General features: G+C 44.4%; 1 protein-coding gene across 2 annotated transcripts in view; it reads left to right on the forward strand.

Moving 5' to 3' along the window:
• Positions 1-21,858, forward strand: part of METTL25 (methyltransferase like 25) — a 1,210,930-nt gene that overhangs the window by 494,930 nt on the left and 694,142 nt on the right. For both annotated transcript variants that reach the window (XM_069629316.1, XM_069629315.1), the window contains one exon: positions 8,172-8,319. In XM_069629316.1, the coding sequence (XP_069485417.1) occupies positions 8,172-8,319 (148 nt within the window). The remainder of the gene's footprint in view (positions 1-8,171; positions 8,320-21,858) is intronic.

Below are 21,858 nucleotides of genomic sequence, written 5' to 3' on the forward strand. Positions count from 1 at the left end.
CCTATTGTCAAAAAACCTGGACTAGATCAACATGACCCTTCCAACCTCTGCCCAATAACGAAATGTAACTTTCTCCTAAAAATCTTAGACAAAGTTGCTACTATCCACCTCAAGAGTGTTAAGATGGATTTCTGAACTCTGACCTGGGGGGCAGAGGTTCAGAAGGCCAGCCTAGTTTCTTGGAACAGGGTAACCTCTGGACAAGCCAGACCAATCAGGGTAGCGATGGCGGCGGTCAAGACTAAGTCTCAAGAGGGGTGAGGGTTACGGAAAGACCTCAATGAGCACACAAAGCAAGGACACTTACAAATTACTCCAGACAGGTGTTATATTAAAAATATAGACACATTTATTACAAGGCCTTTGTAACATCGACCATAGCAAAGAATCACAATAATACTAAAGTAAACCAACACATCACATTCAATACAATATATATACAAGACCGAGGGGTCTAAGGAGTTATGAGCACGTAATATGTAGACCACCTAGATTGGGAGGAAAATAGGCAGTGCATGTAATCATTAGACCCCGTTCAACATCAGAAATACACCTAACAAGGAGGAGGTCCGAGCCCTACGAAGCGAGGAGCCTTGTGCTCAAAAGTACCTGCACGCGCTGGTGCCAATGGATAAAGTAGGGTCTCTTCAAGGGTATCGGGCAGTTCAGGAAGGTGAATGAAGCGATGCAGAACAAGTCCCCACTACTCAAGCAAGGTCTCCACTTGTGGGCAGAGGCAGGGTGAGAGTGCAGGATAGAGTTGCTATTTCGCAACAGCGGTAGAAAAGAAATGGGCTCCTGCACGAGGGGCCACCGGTTGGGGTACGGACTACTCACCGGTCCCCGACACAGGTAGACCCAGACTTCTCCAGTTCAGTTCACGTTGCTGGCAGGTTCAGCTGCGATGATCAGGACGTCTCGACACGTGTAGATTCTGTGTAGCAGGATGCAGGGTCGAAGGTGTCCCAAATGCAGCGGATGTGCACAGGTTGTTACCGCAGCAGGGCAACACGGCAACCGCATTTACTCTGGTCCGGGCGCACTCGTCTCACTTCAGACCTGGGAATGCCAAGTGTATGAATTTCGGTGTGAGGGTGCCGTGGACGCAGAGCAAGCAGTAGACCAAGTTTCGAGGGCTTCCCCGAAACGGCGGCGGTGACAGAGCAAAGCGTCCTGCGTAAGCTGGTCAGCCCACTGGTTGGCCCAGGGACACTTCCGAAGAGGCTTACTTGCAGGGTTTGATGAAGGTGCTGGGAATAGTTGATCCCACTATTCCAATGGGTCGAAGCGCCTTCTCATACCTTCTCGGATGATCAGATGCAGAGGGGTCTCGCAGGACGACAGCAGTTCAGGGTGTCAAACCTTCAGCGGGTCACCAGCGGTTCCTCGACTCAGCTTCTTGTTGCAGGATACTTGGCTCCTTATCCCTCGTTTGGTGTGAACTCAGGAGATCGACCTGGTAGTGGTGTTTTTAGCCTCCTCTTATCCAAAGTTCCCTTCGCACACAACGGAGAGGACCCAATGGGAGATCTGCTCACAAACACTCACACCATACGTGGACCTATCACGGACCACGGTGGTCCCAGGCATTCAGGACACTCCAGACTCTCTGGCACCCAGGATGTGTATTGGGAACAGACATCCCAGCTCACATCCTGGAGGCATACCCACAAGGCATGGAAATTGACCGCACCCATTTCGCCTTTCTGCTCCTCTGGCTTCGACCCCTGACCTGAAAATCTCCAAATTGAGAATAATTCCCAGGGGTTTGGCCATCCCATTTGCAGCAGTTTCCTGTCACTGGCATCCACAGTGGCTGCTGAAAAACCTGTGAAGCAATCGCTTTTTGAAACAGTTAGGAAATATTCTCTCCCCAATGCTCTCCTCCCAGAGACCTCCATGGGACACCTCCACCCTGCTCGGGCCCCTCAGCCCGGAGGCAAGCAAAGCCCTATGCCCCACCTCCCCCGCCCCTTTATTCATTTATATGGGGAAACCGATCAGTCCGCAAAACCACCGACCCTGAGAGACCATGACTCTCTTTGTGAACTTCCTGCACTGTTAAAATTGCACACAAAGCAAAGTGCGGCCAGGACACCCTTCCTCCTTATGTTCTGTAATGGCCTTTTGGTTACTTGTACAAAATGCCCAGGATGAACCGAGGGCAGCAGTCGCCCTTCTGCCATTTCTGTAACGTTTCACTTGTGCACCTTTGCATTCACAGCAAATGGCTTCCCAGGTGTGGCTAGCACCCCAAAATGCCCATGCCATGAGGCCCTCGTCTGTCCCCCATTCTTACAGCTCTCTGGCCCCCGAGGTCAGGAAACACCACACATGGAATGCCCCTTCCTGGGGAAAGCTGCCACCCTTGCATCCCTTGAAGGAAGAACCTGAAAGAAATTAAACCAGTCTTCATTAATTATAGAATTACCTTTTTTATAACACTTGCATTATTTATTTAGAACATATAAAGTACAACAATGGAATAGGTGCCACTTAACACAAAAGCCGTTTGAAAAGAGGCCTTGGAAAAATGCTAACACAATAAAACGGCTAGAAAAGGAGATTTCAATCTGAATTTCCCTTAGTGGCCCCTGTTTATACCCATCAATCAAAGAATACTTCATTAACCATGTTTAGTTCAACTATCTAATCCTCAATCAGTGAATTATTTTGACACCATAAACGTATTCAGATATTAACCACATCAACATTTTTCTATGTTTCTCTTAGCATATGTGACATGCTATCTTTTCCCCTGCCGTTTGCAAAGAAACAAGATTTAGAAATCCGTATAGAACGGGTTCATGCAATTAAGATAGAAGCTTTATTAAAATGTGATGAGACCACCAACCTTTTCGGATGTCTGATACTTCTCGAGTGGCCATTCAACAGTAGACGATATTCAAAATGGATGTAAACCATGGTCTCCTTAAAATCCTTTGAAATGTCAGTGGGGCCAAAAGCAAGAACTGAAGAGGCTTTTAAAGAGTCAATCGAAGAGTTACATTTGAGTAAGAAAATTATACATGTCCTCGGAAGGAAGTAGTGCGCAATCAAAGGGATAGAAAAAGGTTGTACTGTGATTGCTTATTTTTCCTCATCCTAATGGTGTTTCTGTAATGGAGTATTATTAAGAGCAGGTTTGTTCTATGGAACGAGCTGGGAAATGTCTTGTAGCTCACAATTGTATCATAAAACATAGCCTCTTGATAATGGAGACAAATGGGATATGGGTCCCGCTGATACCTGTAGTTTTCACCTTCAGATCGAGCCCTCAAGCTTCCTATGGAGGTTGTCGGAGCTGGCACATAAATCCTGAGGAAGCCTGTCCCTCAGATTTGATGCCTGAACAAAGAGGTGGTTTTAATCCAGTACCAATGTTCTGTGTTTGTTAGCCTTCATTCTCAGATGCCCTGTCACAAGAACGTTGCATGATTAGATGCTATTTTTAATCTTCAACGAAAGACTATTGATATGTATCAATGTAATAATTGTTGCTGAAGAGAACTTGACCACGTAATTTTTCAACGAAGTATTTTCTTTCCCAGTCCTTTGTTTTTCAAAATGTTAGTATACACATAGTAAATATTCTTACAAAAACCCTCGAAAACAAAGTTTCAAAAACAAAAGCTTTGACAAGCTATATTTAACATGCAAAAATGCATTTCTTTCGAAACCAATCCATCAACAACAGACATGGACTGGTTTCAATTGAAATGCACTTTCACGTGTTAAAAGTAGCATTTCAATGATATTTTTGTAACTTTAAAACGTTATATGGAGCTGTCCAGTGCTGAAATTTCAGCACTGGCCAGCCCCTTGTAACGTTTTAAAGTTTGTGTGTATATTGGAGGGGTTCCCCCCAAACTCCACGCCAGCCCCCCAACCCTAACCCAAGCCCCAACCCTAACCCTAACCCTAGCCATGGCCCCAACCATAACCCTAACGCTAATGTAACCCTTAAACTAACCCCAACCCCAACCCTAACCCTATTTTAACACTTAAACTAACTATAGCCCCAACCCTAGCCCCAACCCCTAAACTAACCCAAACCCCAACCCTAACCATATTTTAACACTTAAACTAATCACAGCCCCAACCCTAACCCTAGCCCCAACCCTAACCCTAATTTAACCCCTAAACTAACCCAAGCCCCAAACCCTAACCCTGGCCCCAGCCCTGCACTAATACTTAACATTCGATATGATAGTCGAATTCTTTTTTTAAAAAGGACTATTCGAAAAAATGACTTTTCGAAAGAAAGTATTCTCAAAATGTGTATTCGAAAGTTTAGGTTTTGAAAAAATGACGGGATACCATGGCCGTTACCATGGCCGTTACCATGGCCGTTATCTGTGTATGAGTACTCTCTGTCATGCAATCCTGCAACAGTTTCAGTGTTTGCGCATTCTTTACTCGTCATTAGTTATTTCTTAATGCACGTTTCTCTTTCACTCCATTTAAATATTTAAAACGTATCATGTTGGCAGGTGTCAGGAGAGAGGCAGCTACTGTAGCCCCCTACTTCTTCTGGTGTGTAATTGATCACTGAATTAAAATGCATCAGTGTGATTCCGAATCATTTTAGAACAGAACGTTCACCTATAAGTTATTAACCTATATCTTATTGTAATTCAGGAAACATGATCATGTTACCACAACACAGCTTTCCTTACATTGGCTTCGTGCAAGGAATTGGATCATCTTCAAAAGCATGTGCCTTGTCCGCAAAAGCCTCCAATATCCTAACTCCACCTCATTAGCTTCCAAATGCAGCCTCTACTGTCCCACCCACCTTCTTAAATCTACCCAAGACAGGAAAATGAACTATCCCAAGACATTGGCAAGAAAGGCAAGGCAGCCGTACCTTTTTGGTTCATGCGTCCAAAATGTGAATCTCTTCCAGAATCACTCTGCAGAGAACATAATCTACTGGTCTTCCTGAAACATCATAACATCTATCTTTTTCACTTAATTGATCCTGTCCTTGATTTCTGGCCTGTGTTGACCGAATCCGTTAAGCTCTATAGCTTCAAGATACTTTCCCGGTACTTTATTTCACTTTATACAACTCTTACCATAACATTAACATGACCATATAAAGTATTTGTAGGAGAAAAGACCAAACCCAATAAGCCTTGGATACTAGCAGCTCACTAATTAGGTCGATCAAGACCCTGGAAATTAATCAAGACATGTACGTCATACATTTCACGATACAATGTTGTGAAAAAACATTTTAGTCAACAATAGTATATATACAGAGGCACAGAGGTGAATAGATCCAAAAGGCCAATTCATTTCGGATCAGATTTCCATCATAAGGGTCAAACTGTCACACAAGATAGAAAGCATGTGTGCAGGTAAAAACAAAATGGATCATCCTGATGAATGGACATATTCCAGATTTGGTCTTTTCTCCGATGTACTTGTACCCGGCAGTGCAGACTCTGGGTTCTATGACTCTCCTACATTTACAGTGGTGGTGCCCTCACCCTGGCTCTCGGATATAGTGTTTGTCCTTTTGAGATGTTTTGAAGTGAAATAGGCTTTGCGTTATATGTTTTCCTAAAGTGTTCAGAGTGTGTCTTAGTAGAGCTGGTGAGAGAAATCTCAGTTAGTGGATCATAGTGCTTGATACCTATAGCTTAACCTTTTTCTGTAGAACAACAAATATTGTTTGGGGGGGGGGTGGCCCTGGGAACGCTCTACTGCAAGATGTAAGGTACACAAACGATCTGATGATATTAGGACACAAGTTAAAAACATGACTTCAAAAAAGGGCTTTGTGTAATTCTACCCTTCTCAGCCCTTGTAGTCCATCATTTACAAGTGTACAACACTAAAGCCCATTGTGTGCTGTCACAGATTGGACATTTGGAACCAAGTGATACTCCAAGGCCAGATACTCTGAGTTCAAGATTTTGATTAGAGACTGTATATAGGGGTGGGCCAACTTCAATATAAACAGGAACTTCTCCAAAAAAATTACAAAAAATAGGACGGCCTTATTCCACAAATATCCATTATGTCGACTTTCCCAATCTCACAGTGAGTAGTCAGGGTTTCAAATCTCAACCGTCACCGTTTCAAAGTCCCAGAGGATTTACCTAACTCCTCTATACAGGTTCTCGAGGATGTATGCAACTCTTCTTCTGCTCCTTTCAGCATAGGTGCAGATTTTCCAGGGTCCCATATCCCAAGACTAAGCCAGTCCTTGGTGTTCTGCAGGACATCTGGGTTCTCTAACAGATGGTGACGGGGCATCTAACATATGAGCAGAAATCCCTACTATCTTTCTTTCCTGACTCTGTTCACCCCACCCCACCTCATCTCTAAATTGTCACTAGGTTCCCTGACCCCCACGCTCAAGCCTCATCCCACCTGTTAGCACTGCTTAGGGCCTAACCTGCCCCTCTGGAAACTCCTACCTCTAGCTGACTAGCCTGCTTCTGGGTCTTCGCCTCTCCGCTTCTCTTTTCAATACGCTAATGAAGTCTGGATCTCTTTTCTCTAGTGCTTTCTTTTTTCTTTTCGCCGACCCCTGTCCAATCTGGTTCACTCCCTTCATCTGAACACCTATCATCCTCATTCTCCTCTTTCTCACCTACCTCCTCCTGCTTATCTTTCACTGTGTCTTACTACCACCTTGGCCTGATGTCACCGCCTTACACAACACTCCCTCCAGGCTCCTAATGTTGCTCCTTCCGTCAACTCAACTCCATGATTTAGTCCTTCCTTCCTTCCTTTCTTTTGCTGTTGTCTCCACCTGCCACTGTACTCCTAGTTTTACTTCTTCCCTCCTTTCCCCTGTTCCTAATACTTTCTTCCACACTACCCCTGGTTTTGCTCCCCAGGTTCCCACAGCTGCCGTCTACTCCATTCCTGGGTTTGCTCCGCTCCCCCTTTCCTCTGTTTCTACCGCCACCTTAAATTCCACCCCTTTTACTTCCTCCTTCTTTCCCTCCCGTTTAACTCACCACTTTCTTGTCTTCTGTAGAGATCACCTGTTTCTCTCTCTTGCTGCCCCTTCTCCAGCTCCCCTCTAGTCTCCAAAGTCTCTGCAGCACCTCTCATCTCCAGCAGTCTTCCCTCCCCATCCTTCTCCAAGCAGGAGCCGCCTGCTCCTGTCAGCCACCATAATCCACTGGGATGTCTGGGTTATATACTAACAGGCCCCCTCCCCCTTATTGGAACTAGGGCTGATGGTTTTCACCTGTGTGCCTAGAGAATGTGAGGGTTGTGAGAGGTTAGGCTCTCTCCTTTCCTAATCGTCCCATTGAGGCAGGAGGGGCTCATTTAAACCTATAAGAGCCCTCGTGGCCATTTTGAAACTCTGTTTGCATGGAGAGGATGCACAAGTCGCCTGTGTACGGTGTTAGTGTTTGAACCCTGGGACCGGTTTTCTGATCGCTGGACTTAATTCTAGTTCTTGGATCCGGTTTGAGTTTTGTTTCTGTTGGGACATTATGGTAAAAGCATTTTTCTTTAACTGGCTTCGATAGGTACCCGGCTGAGTTCCAGGCAGGAAACTTCGTCAAAGTAGCATTCAAAACTAATGGAAAGAAAATACATTTAAATGTACCTCACACAGTATACATGCACACGCATGCATACATAACCTGCAGGCTGCATATGAAGGAATGGTGCACCAGGGACAGTACAGACAGTATTATTGTAGGCTGTGCTCATGGGAGTCTGCCGTTATTTTTGAGTTTATATAAAAACCTGACCAATATGTCATCTACCTCCAATTTAAGGATTGTGCTTCATTTCTTTTCCCCAATTTCTGTATTGCATGCCTTCTGGTTACTTTCGGAAAGCTTATGCAATTGGTGTTATGCGTGTTTGTTATTGTGCATATATAGTTTTGTTTAGTGCCCTTATGCCCACGGGCCTATATCGGTGCTAAATAAATTAATATATATTTTTAAACCTTTCAGTTATGTCGAACCAATACTTTAGAACGTGTTTGACTCGAAATAAACTTGTTTCATATGGATTATATGCATGTTTGACTCGTTTCGTGCTGCTTTGTGATGCTACAAAGAGCTTTGTTACCCCGCATTAATTGTTTACATTTTTAATGAAAATCCTTCAAACGTTTAACAATTATGTTTTTAGAGTGTGGTTTTTGCCTTACAAAATATGTCTGTTGTCTCCTGCAGGATTCCATAATGGTAGGTCTACATACGTGTGGAGACCTTGCTCCAAACACACTTCGCATTTTTGCAGCGAAACCTGAAATCAAGGCTGTCTGCAGTGTAGGCTGCTGCTACCATCTCTTATCAGAAGAATTTGAAACCCAAGCTGAAGGTGAGAACGTTTCCTTAAATTAAACTTGATTTCAACATAATAGTTTCAAGTGGCTTAGTCCCGCTTGTGTTATTGTGGTACACTTATGTAAGTGTTTTGTCAAGTGCCAGCATGCTACTATAGGTCGCTTCACAGCACTAAAGGAACAAGCAGTTGAGCGATAGAAGAAAGAAATACCTATAATGGTACCCGAATATACATAATTACTTCTTGGAAATCCTCGTTTGACTAATTTAGCATATTTGTAAGAGTTTCTGAATCTGTGGTACGAGTGCCATTTTGCACCTATTTCGGTAGCCCCTCCGCCTGCTCTGCCTGTCGTCCTGCTATTTATTAACTCTGTGATGCATTGATGTTTCTCTTCTACCACTAGTGTCTACTTCCCATGATGGGGACTAGGTGTGCTTGCCATCATGCGACCTGACCGCAAATGGTAGAAGAAAGGGCAGTGACTAAGCCGGCTTTCAGAGCCCGCTTCAACGGATCTCCGTAGACTACAGTCCAACAAGCTTAAGAGTGCCATTACACAAGCCGCTCAAAAGCCATGGCTAAAGTCCCTGCAGTCTTTCCCTCTGCAATGGAATCCGTTTCCACTGCTTTGTTGTTTCTCCTCAGCAGTCAAGTGACTGCTTCCCGTGCTGGTGACTGGGTGGGCTGGCAGTCAGTGTACCCGACTGCATATGGAGGAAGTGAGACCCAGCTCCTACACCTCCTAAATTCGTCATTTGATGTCTTGACCCAGGCATCCTCTAAACGGATTTCCTTTATTGAGCTCGCTGTTTGCATCATCATATCATTGTGTTTCTTAAAACATTTAAGTATCTGCGATTGCCGCGTAATTGTAGTGTAAAATAGCCTTCGTTGGTCTTTACACTACCTCTCCCTACTTAGGTTTTTCAACAAAGGCCATACCCTTTACCCCAGTGAACTTAACGGCTCCTAAATGTTCAATTTTACACTGTCCTTCTGCTGTAGCGAATGCCTCTGCCATTTTTGAAATAATTAACCTTCATGATTTTGACGCCATAAGATACCTCATATCCCCTCTTGTATCTATCAGTCCGCCTAGGTATGCTACTTTGACAGCTGACTTTACAGCAACATTTGGTGTGGTGTTGACAGTTATATTTAGCAATCCTGGCAATGTGTTTTAATAAATGTCTCTTTATTAGCAGAATAAGAACTTGTCATCAGTATCATTTTGTTTTTCTTCTTCCTGTACTTGTATGTTCACTTATTTGATCAATTACCGGGTAAAAATGAGCATTGGTCTGGTAGAAGTGTAGTAAAGCCAATCGTTTTGGCATTTGTGGTTGTTTTTTGCATTTTCCATGTAAAGACAACTATGCATTAGATATGATATGATATGATAGTTTATTTATATAGCGCCTATACACAATGTGTTTCAAAGCGCTTCCAGACAAGGGAGGGAACAAGGGAAAAAACGAGGACATTCCTACAGGCCATGAACAGTAAGGATGTGAAATTAACTATCGTACTCGGCCTGACGACGTTTCGGATAGTCCAAGAGCTAAGACATAGATAAGGAAGGGAGGGGGAGAGTGGGAAGGAAATGGAAACAGACAGACGACTACGGTAATAGGCCTGACAACATTTCTGGTAGAGCCGGAAAAAAAACAAGAGGTGAAGGAGAGGGGTGCAGAAAGGTAGGGGAGGAACAAAACAAGCGACTATCATATTAGGCCTGACGACATTTCAGATAGTGCTGGAGGGGGTGGGGGAGGAAAAAACCAGTAAGGGGAGGGAAGAGGAGACAGACGAGGTTGCTATCATACTAGGTCCAGGGACAATTCTGATAGAGTAAGTGCATAGAAGAAAGTAAGGGGAGGAGATAGGAAAAGGGAGAAGGGAAAGGAGGAGAGAACAGAGAGTTAGCAGTCAAAAGAGTGGAGAAGCAAGAGGGGAGAGTGAATACAATTGCAGAAGTCAGTAGTAACACATAATGTTGCGAGCCAGGATACAAGATGAAGATGGGAAAAGCATGATTCAGGGCCAACATGAGTAAAAGATGCAAACGAAGTACAGCATGAGAGTTGAGAAAGGGTGACGCACCATGAATGAATGAAGTCCATAAAAGTAAAATCCAGCATTGTCCACAAGACGGTGATGGTGAAACCAGAATGTATCAGGACAGACTCCTGCAGAAGTAGGCTTGAGTGGGGTGAGGGGGGAGCAGGGTAGAAGAATCAAGCAAAACAGGCAACATCTGTGTGCGAGAATGGGGGGACACAAGGGAACATCATATGTGGGCTCTACTTAGCCAGACATTCCAAACATGTTTGAAAATTATTACTTATATCAAAAAACATTAGTAATAGACATAGTGTACGAAGTATTTTTACTATGTGTACTTCTAATGTTACATGTCAGCAAACACTATGTTTGGAAATCAAGATAAGCATGGTGAAATTAAGGATGATCTAGTGTGGCTGGGTAGGGTGAGCTAAGTTGTGAGGTAGTAGGTAGGGGTGGGCGAGGTTAGCATGGATGAGATGGCATTATTGCAGATAGGCAGGGGTAAGCTAGGGTGAGCGGGTGAATAGGTGGAGATAAGCAGGGTGGTCTGGATATGGACGGGTGGGTAGACAAAGATGATGTACAAAATGTGGTCATAGAGGGGGGTGGTGTACTGTGGGCATCAGCTGGACCAGGCAGAGGTGAGCTAGTATTAACATTTATGTAGCACACCAATACACTTTTGTAGACTCTGAGTTGCAAAAAGGAAAGGGTTAGGGAAGTAAAACGGTTAGAATAATTTCTCAGCAATTGTGAGGACAGCTGAATCCTCCAATAAAGTCTAGATAAACCTTTCCCAGCAGTACCAGTATACAACCAGCTACAACCTATGAGGGACAAACGGTATCAAAGACAATGGATTTAGAAGAATGCCTTTAGGGAGCCAGGACAGCCAAAGTCATATGGACACAGTCTACGAATCTGATGCACTTCTTGGACAAAAGTCTTGCACAAAGTTGGAGAGTTCAGAAAAATCACTTGTAGGGTCACAAGCTGTTATACTTGTGAGAAGGGAGTTGAAATCAACTTGGAAAAGGTAAGCCACTGCAATTCCCCAGTGAGAAAAGCGCAGCTAAAGGCAATAAGCTAAGTACCCCAAGCCTAAACAGTACCTCTGGTTAGAAAAAGAGTGGTCCAGCTGGAATCCGTCTTGCTACAGCGATGCAGACCCTGGTTCCTGATCCTAATTCGTGGGGACAAGACGGAGGATGTCTGGAGGGTTACTGCGACAGTACTCGGGAATGTCATTGGTAGCTACGGCCTCTTTTCGGTTCAGCAGCACTTCGCGTTTTCAGCGCTTAGCAAACAGCACTGATGCAGATCTCGGGTACCGGTTGGACTTCCTTTGCTCCCTCGGTCCTGTACTCTGGTGAGGGGACTCTGGATCTGGAGGCCCTGCTTCTGGAGGGTCCTTACGAGGCTTCTGGAGCTTCCAGCTGGATTCGTTCCGTGGCAGACATTGCACTTGACTATGGACACGCGACCCCGGGCATTGGGCTCTCACAGCAACGGAGAGGTACAGCAAGTCGGGGATTGTAGTCTAGTGAAGTTTGTCTCGGGGTGAGTTGGTCCCACTAACCCAAGGGGAGAAGTCGTTGTGTCCCAAGCTTCTCTGCCGAGGTGAAAAATGAGGTCAGCACAGCAGCAGGGCTTCACCAGGAGTTTCAAAGGTCCAGGAGGTTGCAGCAAGCTTCGATCACGGTTTCTTCATCAGGTGTTTCCTCGAGTGGTCGACTGTAGTCCCAAAACCCTCGCTTTTTAAGCAGGTTTCTCCCATTCATGCACAGCCTAGGCTGTCAATCACACAGCAGGGTGGCTGTTCTGCAAGGACAGCCAGCCAGCCAATCAGGACTAATTGTATACAGGTATTCCTAGAGATAAAGAACAGGGGCGTTTCGGGGCCCTCCCTTACATCCTGTCCTTCCAGATAAACTGGAGCCAGAGGCGGGCTTAAGGGCTGAATCCGCCAAAGGCAGAACAAACAAAGGGCTTAAACCTATCTCAACGCAAAACCCAAGAAAGACCTCACAAACAGAAAAAGGCGAAAAAAGAAGAGGGGGGCCATTTTGACAAAATGGTCACCCATGGGTGCTGTACTGTAGCTGAGGGTTCAGCCTGTGGTAGAAAAGCACAATTGTAGGAAAAAGTAAACCATTGTCATAAGCCATTTAAAGTAGTGAGGGTAACATAAAAATGTTACATGAGAAGGTAGGAAAAGGCCCTATTATGTAACCCCCAGGCACTCCACATAAGATGTGTGCTGGACCCACCAAGGGAAAAGGTAAGTAAAGTCAATTTCACTTTACTCATTTTGGGAACTGTAGTTCACCCAAGAAAAGGTATTTAAACCTTAAGAGAAACCTAAAGGATTTCTCAGGGACACTGCACTGAAGGTGCTGTGTGTCACCATACAAAAAGCAGATGCCTATGGAGTTTGTCAGACTCCAAAAACAGTGAAAACAGAAAATCGGCTGTTGTGTGTGGCAAGTAGGAGGAACTTCTCTTTAACTACAGCCAAATCCCTGCATACACTGTTGTTCACAATAACAGTGCTCATGCCTCCCTGCTACTTCTTGGTTTGTGTGCGGTTATTATAGAGTACAGTGGTTTTTATTCACATTCATTGCCTGGAATGATTTTTCTTCTCTGACATCTTTGTTACATTTTCAACAGGACATGATGCACATGTAGTCGAAGATTGGCTTTAGCCATCTTTCGACATCTTTAATTTGCATGTTACGAGCAAGGGCTACATTAGTGCAGCTGCCACACAATGACCGCACTGTAACACACAGTTACAGCATACCATAACAAGTGCCATGCGTGTTCAAAACACCAAGCTTTGGTTCTGCACAGCTGAGTGCACTTTCCTTACGGATTTGTGTAAAATAAAGTGGGGTTTTTCAACTTAACCGTTAGAATAACATTTCATTATCCAGGACAACCTTCAGTGCGTCAGCACGTGCAGCTCTCCCTCAGCTGCACACAATGCCAGCCACTGCTGTAAATGAAAGAATAAGCTTGATGTCCTTTGGCGTGACAGACACAATTCTATTGTGTATTCAGCATTTTTGGGGGGCTGGCGATCTCATTCTTTGACTTTCTGTCACCTCATAGTCACTCAATTGAGTACCTCCAAGTTCCAGCCTCCAGCTCAGTCCGTCACACTCAGCAGTGAATGTTCTCAGTCCAGTGATAGAACGGTACCAAAAAAGTAGTGGAACTGTGACTCTGTCGGGAGACAGAGCAGGAAGGAAAGGAGCAACGTGCAACACCTTTTTCAATGGTCGCAATCATGCAAGTTGACAGCCAATTGAAATGTAGAAATAGATCTCAGTCTAGCTGTAACTGATATCCGGTGGTAAAGTGGAGACGTGTGCTTTAACTTCATAAAGAACAGTGCCAGAATTGTGAAAATGGTTGCACAGAAAGTAGTGGAGCTGTAAGCAGTAAAAGTAATGTAACACTGCTCCTGACCGTCCCTGCTCACTTTGACCACTGGCTCAGTCACAATCATGACAGCTCATGATCGCGATTGTGGTAATTCTCCCATCAGGCCCGGCTCTAGCAGGGGGGCCAGCCCCCCCCCCCCCAGCCCAAGGCCACCCTCTGGCACCCCCTTGAAAAGAATGCCATGCCAGTGGTGTTAAACACCACTGGGAGCCAAGGGAGTAGGAGGTTGGGGGCGGGGGGGGTGGATGTCAATCTAAACATGCAATACCAACCTTAGACATCATTCTGCGAGGCTGAACTGCAGCAGGCCCAGCTAGGATCTGTTTGCTTTCCCAAGACAATGATTTATGCCCCACAGCCATGAACGCACAAATGATCAGGGAGATGAAGGGCCATTCACATCTCCAAGTGAGGTAGAACACTTATTCAAGCAGGCGGCCTACAACTATTTTCTCAAACCTAAAATCCCAATGTTGGTTTCTGTAATTTAAATAATGTTCATCGTTTGTGGGAATGTAGTGTTTTTTCACATCATGCTTAATAAAATGGTTAACTATATCGAACAATAAATGACAGGTGATGTTGCTTGAACACAGATTTCTGCAGAAGGTGCATCATCTGACTGGGGGCCCTCACACATGTCATTCAAAGTATATATTCTGCTGCATTCATTGCTTGAGTATAAGTGAAACGATAAGGTTGGTAGTAACACAAATTCAATTCTGGAGGGGAGAGTATAGTAAAATCAAAAAGTGATAGATGCAAGGGTTTGAATCCAACATTACCACTACTGTTGCTCTGCACAACATGCCATGCCATAATTCTGTAGTATGTCTGTGCATTACAGAAGGAGACAAGCCATTAGCCAATGACTCTTGGTGCTGCCACCAAAAGGTGCAGTTCAATCTGGCTTTTCACATTATTGACAGGGCCAAGGTTGATTTGCAAACAAAGTTATGGCCAGAGCAATGGCAGTGGTTATAATTGATTCAGAGACTTTTGCCTATTAGGTGCAAGCCAGAACGCATGCAGTGGAACACGGATAGGATGGAGATTTTTTGTGAGGGGAAATACACATCCTATGGGTGTGTATGGTTATTCACTGACCCAGTGACTAGCCAGGGCTATGTTAAAGCCTATGGCATTACCACCTGCCACTTGCCACCAAAACATAATCTTTCTGGAACTCTTTGAGCTAGCTCTTTTACAAAGCAACACAAAACGTGCTGCTGTATAGAGCCTTCCAGTGTTATATCTAAGCGTTCTTTTGAGTGTTTAATTACTTAATTGCCTATGCAAATGAGGTTCTGCTGTAATACAAATCACTTCATGTGTTTCATCAGCCAGTTGATTTTATAAGCAATATCTTTGTCAATGTCTCTGTTCCTTGCACTGAAGTCCTGTCTTAAACAAGCAATCGCAACGTTAACAGTTTTGGCTTGTGCATAGGTATTAGACAGACATTTGCCAGTCATGCCATCATATGCCCAGAGACTTGCACCATTTTACAGCTGTTTCCCTCTTATGTGCTGGGTAGTGCCCTTAATGAAGTTCCTGGCAAATGCCTACCCATGTTTAATCAAAAGCCCAAGCTGTTGGCTTTGCCAATGCATGTTGACTTCAGTTTGTCCCCTTAAGTGAACGTGCATATGCCCAGATGTGTGTGCCTTGCTTGCTATGCCAAGGGAGTCAAGCTGCACCTGACTGAGTTGGTCCAACTAGGCCCTAACTGAAAATGATACGGCTAGGGTGGCAATTATGGACTAGTTTCAGATATTCTCATGCGTACTTACCAGTGGGGATCCAACATGAATGTTTGTCTGTGTAGAAGCCTAGTCTTCTCTGCCAGAACGTTTCATGATTGAAACTGCTAAGTACTGACTTGATAACCTCATACCTTTTGAGTAATTTAACAGTTTGCATTCAAACAGAATACATCATGTGTATTGTGGGCCTTGATTGGAAAGTATGATGTTATTCCTGGTTGCTGGGTGTTTAAAGCTTGCCAGAAATTAAACATGAACACCTGTAAAATAAAACGAGAGAAAAGCGTTTCCTATAACGTTGAGGGCAAAGTATAAAAGGTGTACATCTTTTCAAATTAAAAACCAGTATTGAAATATTTCCTAAAGAGTGCAATCAGAGGTGGATTTAACATTTGGACAAGGGACAAATGCCCATGCCCCCCTGCTCTGCCTCTTCAATCTCAAATCAAACAGCCAGGGCTGCACAGGCTCTCCCAGTGAGGTCTTATCTTTTTAATGTGTCTCGGAGGCAAATTATTTCAACAGGAAGCGATTAGGGATGAAAAAAGGTAACCGGCAGTGACCATTGCTATGGCACTATTTTCTTTAAATTATATATGGTTTTAACAAGCTATTTAAGTGTGATTGTTGGGTGATTAGAAATTAAGGGGCTACAGAACGATCTTTGTGAAACAATGACCTTGTCATGAATTTCATTTCACTTTGTGTCTGATGAGATTTTGTGGAACTTTTCATTAATTTCTATGCTTGAGCTTGTAGGCTTCCATTCAGGATGGGGAAAATAAAGCTACAATCCTAGGGGGCTTTTTTCAAGTCAAGCAGCGTGAAAAAGGTAGCGCTAAATGCATTTATCAACACTTTATATGAGCTATAGGATTTTGTATGTTTTGGCAGGCGAAGTTGGAGAACAGATCGGATTTAACAAAGTCCCTCTGCCAAATCCGATTGGGTCTCCACCAGCATATGTTTTTATGTTGTCAGAAAACCAATAGTTTCCTATGGGATCCGCGTGACCTTTATACCTGGTAAAAGCAGGAAGATTCCAAAGGAATCCATTGTGGATGGCTCTCACAATCATTAATTGTGGAAGTGATTTACACTTTTCCAGACACGTAGTGGAAAAGTGAAGAGCAAAGGTCATTTTCACCTCTGTTTTACTCTTTACTTTTCCAGTACTTGGTGTAAACAATTAAAATTAATGACTGGCCCCTTTTGCAAACAGTGCAAACAGGAGTTGTACCTGCCTTAGCAATTTAGGATGAAAAAGAAATCCCCCCTTACCATTTTCATCAACACATTTCTATAATGATGAATATGAATACATTGTCATGTTGATTTATCATGTGACTTGTACATTTTTAAAATAATCTGTCTCAAATTGAGTATTATTTTAGTAATTCAAAACCAAACTTCAACATATATGTGTACCAACTTGAGCTTAGAAGATGCATGGTTAAGCATCTAAATGTTAGGCTAGGCTCAAATTCTGGCTTTACCACTTGACCGAAGTATGTGCTCCTGGACAAATTATGTAATTTCACTATGCCTTACCTGGTAAAATAAGGTTCCCCTGGAAGTGCTTCAGTATGCATTATAAGCTCTTCCAACAAGCCTCACTCATGGTTTAATATTTGGACAACTCTGGCATTAGGACCCACCAAGAACACACACATCTTTCTTTGAAAATATCAGGCCACATATTGAAAACAATGGTGTAATTCAATACCAAATTAAAGTAAACACATCAAACAAAAAGCCAACATGGAAAATTGCATATTATAACCAGTATGTAAACAGTATGTACCAGACAATGATGTACAGGGGCATGGTAGGGGAGCAGCACCCTCTCCTCCCTACTCCGCCCCACCAGGACCGGAACCAAGAGCCGGGAAAGCCCTTAACCTGGACTGTCTGCCTCCTGATACAGCTCTCCCAGCCCCAGCACTCTCTCCTATATGCAAGCACTCCCTTGGGCCCTCAAATTAATTAAAATATGCTGCAAAAATGCAACAAAAAATCAAAGGTGTTTAAAATGTAATTTAGTAAGAAACAAAATCTCCTATTCCTTGCTTCAGTATTCCGGGGTGGGAGGTGTCTATCTTTCACAACAAGTACACACACAGCGCCCACCCTGAAACTGCCTCTGGTGAAGCATAACCAGGCCCATCAAACCAAAGGCTGCCTGTAACTGTTCTGACCCATCAGTTTTGACATTGCCTGACACACCCGCCTGATATTACCAGAAATGAGCCTGCATTTTCCAAGAATGGCAACCTGACAGCGATCCAGCCCAACACAGTAGCGTGACTGCCCCCTTAACAGCCTGATTTATCAATCAACCACATCAGTATGGCATTGGTCAGATATATCAGCCGAACACATTGGACAGCACACCAAAAAGACACGGTCCAATACAGCGGCCCAACACACCAACCTGCTGGGTCTCAACACCCACATACACGCCACTACCCCTAACATTGAGTATCTCGTGTTCGCCCCGACTAATGTAGAACTTATGAACTTCCTGACGTTTCTTCCGTCCATCACCTCTAAACCCATCACTTTTTTCAACATTTTCCATATTTGCATACTTCAGCTTATTGCAGGGGTCTCATGCTGCACCATAGTAGGCATGGAGAGCCCACCCACACATTTTTATTTCTAGTATTGGAATAGTGGTCCTGCATTTACAATTCAAGCAAACACTCAAAACCTACTAGTACTAGAATGCAAAGCATAACACCAGGACTGGGTGAGCCACCCACAGAGGACATGGGACCACTTGTGATCTCCCAACTCATAGAAGACTTAAACAGAGTATCTTTCACAGGGGGTTGTTTGAAAGACAAGTGGACGGTTTGGAGCATAGGGGGTTCTTATTTACAAAAGGGCAGCTGTTGAAAGCTCAATATAATTGAAAAAACAATAAAAACAGGTTTATGATAGAGCAAAGAATATTTAGCATGTCTGAAACCCCCCTCGAGAGATTAGTTTGTTACATGAAAAACAAGCACTACACGCACACAATGATATGCTTACCGTAAGTTGGAATATAATGCACAAAGCATCAAGCATATAAATGGTCCATTTTAATAACATTCATAATATTTTGAGTCATATGCCGGTCGCACTGTTGCTGAGAATGGGCAAGTGTGATGTCACATGTACCGTATAAGATTCCTCACTTTGTCTATTACCAAGTTGAGCGAAGCCACCGTTCCATCCTTAAACCTTCCCGGAAGGAAAGCATGGAATACTAGTCACACAGTGTAACGTTGATGGGTCCTCTTCTTTAACATGGCGCTGAATGGAAACCCAGTACTAGGAGCGGTATGGAATATGGCGTGGAAAGAAGAGATGCAATGGACTGCAGAACAAGATTAACAGAGATACTTTGCTTATCTGGCACGGTGGTGTATTGCCAGGCCTGTGAACTAGGCAACCGTGCTTTGAGTCCTGAGGACGGTGAAAATTCTAATGTAAAGAAAAACAGTCAACTTTTTTAAGTTTACAGGTGCCTCTAAAATACAGAGGGGGCTGGCTTCCACCTTCTGAAAAAAAGTGAGTGAATGCCGTCCACCCACGTGTACCCTCGTTTTGAGCCCTCGAGTGGAGGTATATGGAATGGTGTTTATGGGAGCTGAAGGAAGGTGACTGGGGGGGGGGTTGAATGGATATATTAGAAAGAGGAGAGCAGATTGGATCGGAAGAGAGGTAGATTGATGTTGCAACATTTTCCTTGCTTCTTCTTTTGTTGCGTACTTTTTTTTTTATAGAGGGGTGTACATTTATTTTTCCAGATCTGCGAAGAAATGTTTTCCTGTATCACGGATCTTGGAAATCTGGATCTATCTGTCCCACAACCTATAGAATTTAGGCCCCCCTGATCACAAACCTGGCCCACCCAGATGAAAATTCCTGGAGCCGGGCCTCTCTCCCATATGTGTACAAAGGTGAACTGCTTCATGGCAGCACAGCTAACCATCATGCCGTGATCCACAAAGAGTGCGTTCGTCTCTTCCATCAGCGTGTGCCTCGTCGTTTTCTCTTTCTGATTGGGAGGCCTCAGACGATCCTGATTGGTCAGACAACAAACATCACTGTGCCAGGTGATAGTGCAAGGTTTAAACCAAATACAATAATAGTCAACTGCCATTGTAGATGGGATGTCATTTTGTTACCTTAACAAAGAGTGTTTTTTGCGGCATGTGGAAATGAAAGGTTCTGTAATGTGAGGTGCTGCAGTATGTTTAATATCATTCTCTCACTCAGTGTATACAAAATGTAATGTAATGTAAATGTAGAAAATCACCCTCATTATGTAAATCTAAAACCTATAAGAAAGCAGGGGGAACCAAAAAGCACCAATCTTTGGGAACGTAAGAATGACCACAGAATGTTATATTTGAAATATGTCTGATACTGATTCAATCATCAAGCCCTTTTGAGCATGTAATGCACACCTAGCTCTCCGCTCATTCCATTAGTCACAACACTTGTCATTACATGACATGTCTCCAAACCACATGGCTCATTTGGACAGCATCAGCTGTTGGCCTGGGCTGTTCTGTCTGAGCAGGAGCTTGCAACGCTATCCTTCATCTGCCCATGCTTACTTTGAAGCTCCTGAAGCAACTTCGCGTACAGAGGAGTTTATATCAGACCACGGCACTGCTTTTTAACAGTGCGTGGTTGATAGGGGGGGCTCCAGACTCTGTGAAGCAGCACAGCGGTAGAATGATCACTGCCACTGGTGGGCAGAGGTGTGGACATCAGAATGAGCAGTACCCAGGCCCACCATGCAGCAGTCAGTGACCGGCTCTTGCTGTCAACTCCCCATCAGAGGAGGAGGAAAAGGGACCTCTTTGTTCATGTTCTGCTGGGTTCCTTTTTAAGGACTAAAATTCAGGAACTGCAGTTATTCTGTGAACATGGAATCCGTGTTGTCCCATGAATGCCAACAAGTGGAGAGGATCCACCCCACGCTTTTTGGTACAATTACTGAGACATTTGAAGAAGCAAAACTCCATCAGGATAATAGACCCTCTTGTTGGGCCTTTTTTCAAATTTTTGAGGATCTAGAGAAATTCAGGTTCTGCCATCCATTCTCATCCTTAACATCATGGAGTATACACAAGTATTTCAAGGCGCGACGAGGCAAAGGAGGGGGGAACAGAGGGAGGACAGACAACGATCTTACTAGGCCAAGTGACATTGAGATCGCGCACGTGCAGGGGAGGGGGGAAGGGGAAAAGTGCAGGGGGGTGGGCAGTGCATAGGATAACAGTAAAATAAATAAACACCATGAATAAAAAGTGCCGCCACTTGGTGGCAAGTGCAAGGGTAAGGACAGACATCAAGGTGTCAAGTGCTGGTAGGGGCTGTATGGATACAGAAACAGTCGCCAAGTGCAGAGGTTGCCAGGGGGGCAGTGCAGGCATGCAACTGGCGGGGAGGGGACCTGGGCCCACGATCAGAGGGTAGCCAGGTAAACCAGTGCAGTTTCAGTCAGGAAATCAACAGGGAAGAGGAAGAGATAAAGCAGAAGCAAAGAGGAAGGTCTTGAGGTGCTTCCAGAACCAGAGATGGTTCTCCTCAAGTTTCAGAGAGGCAGGGAAGCTGTTCCAGAGGGAGGCCCCAGCAGAAAAAAAGGGCTCTACCACCAACTTGTTGCTTGGAGAAGCGACTGACCCTGAGGGAGCTGGAGGCAGATGAGTGAAGAGCTTGAGAAGGAAGATATTTAGGTAGAGAGAGTCAGATATTGAGGCCCCAGACCCCAGAAGGCCTTGTGGACAATGTAGAGGGTTTTGAACTTAACCCTCGCCACCACTGGGAGCCAGTGCAGAGAATTCAGTCCTGGAGAGATACAATCCCTGGGGTTGAGGCTAAGGACAAGTCTCACAGTCCTGTTTTGGATGGGTTGCAGAGGGCAGAGAGTAGAGGCAGGTAGATTTAGAAAGAGGCTGTTGAAGTAGTCCAGCCTAGAGAGAACTAGAGCTCTGGAGACGGAGAGCTTCTCGGGGAAGGAGAGGAAAGGAAGAATACCTCTGAGGAGGTGCAGCTGGTAGTGTAACTTCTTAGAAACGTCAGAGATGTGAGGAGAGAAGGAGAGTGCAGAGTCGAAGATGACCCCAAGGTTTATAGCCTCACAGGTGGGAGCGGGAAGTGGGCCAAGAGAGCCGGCGAGAGAGTGACAGGAAAGGTGTGCCCATGACGCGAATCTCTGTTTTACTGGCATTAAGGCAGAGATCATTGGCAGCACATCCTCCTGGATAGCAGACCG

The sequence above is a fragment of the Ambystoma mexicanum genome, chromosome 12 (assembly GCF_040938575.1).
Source record: "Ambystoma mexicanum isolate Mex_15411 chromosome 12, UKY_AmexF1_1, whole genome shotgun sequence".
NCBI classification, from domain to species: domain Eukaryota; kingdom Metazoa; phylum Chordata; class Amphibia; order Caudata; family Ambystomatidae; genus Ambystoma; species Ambystoma mexicanum.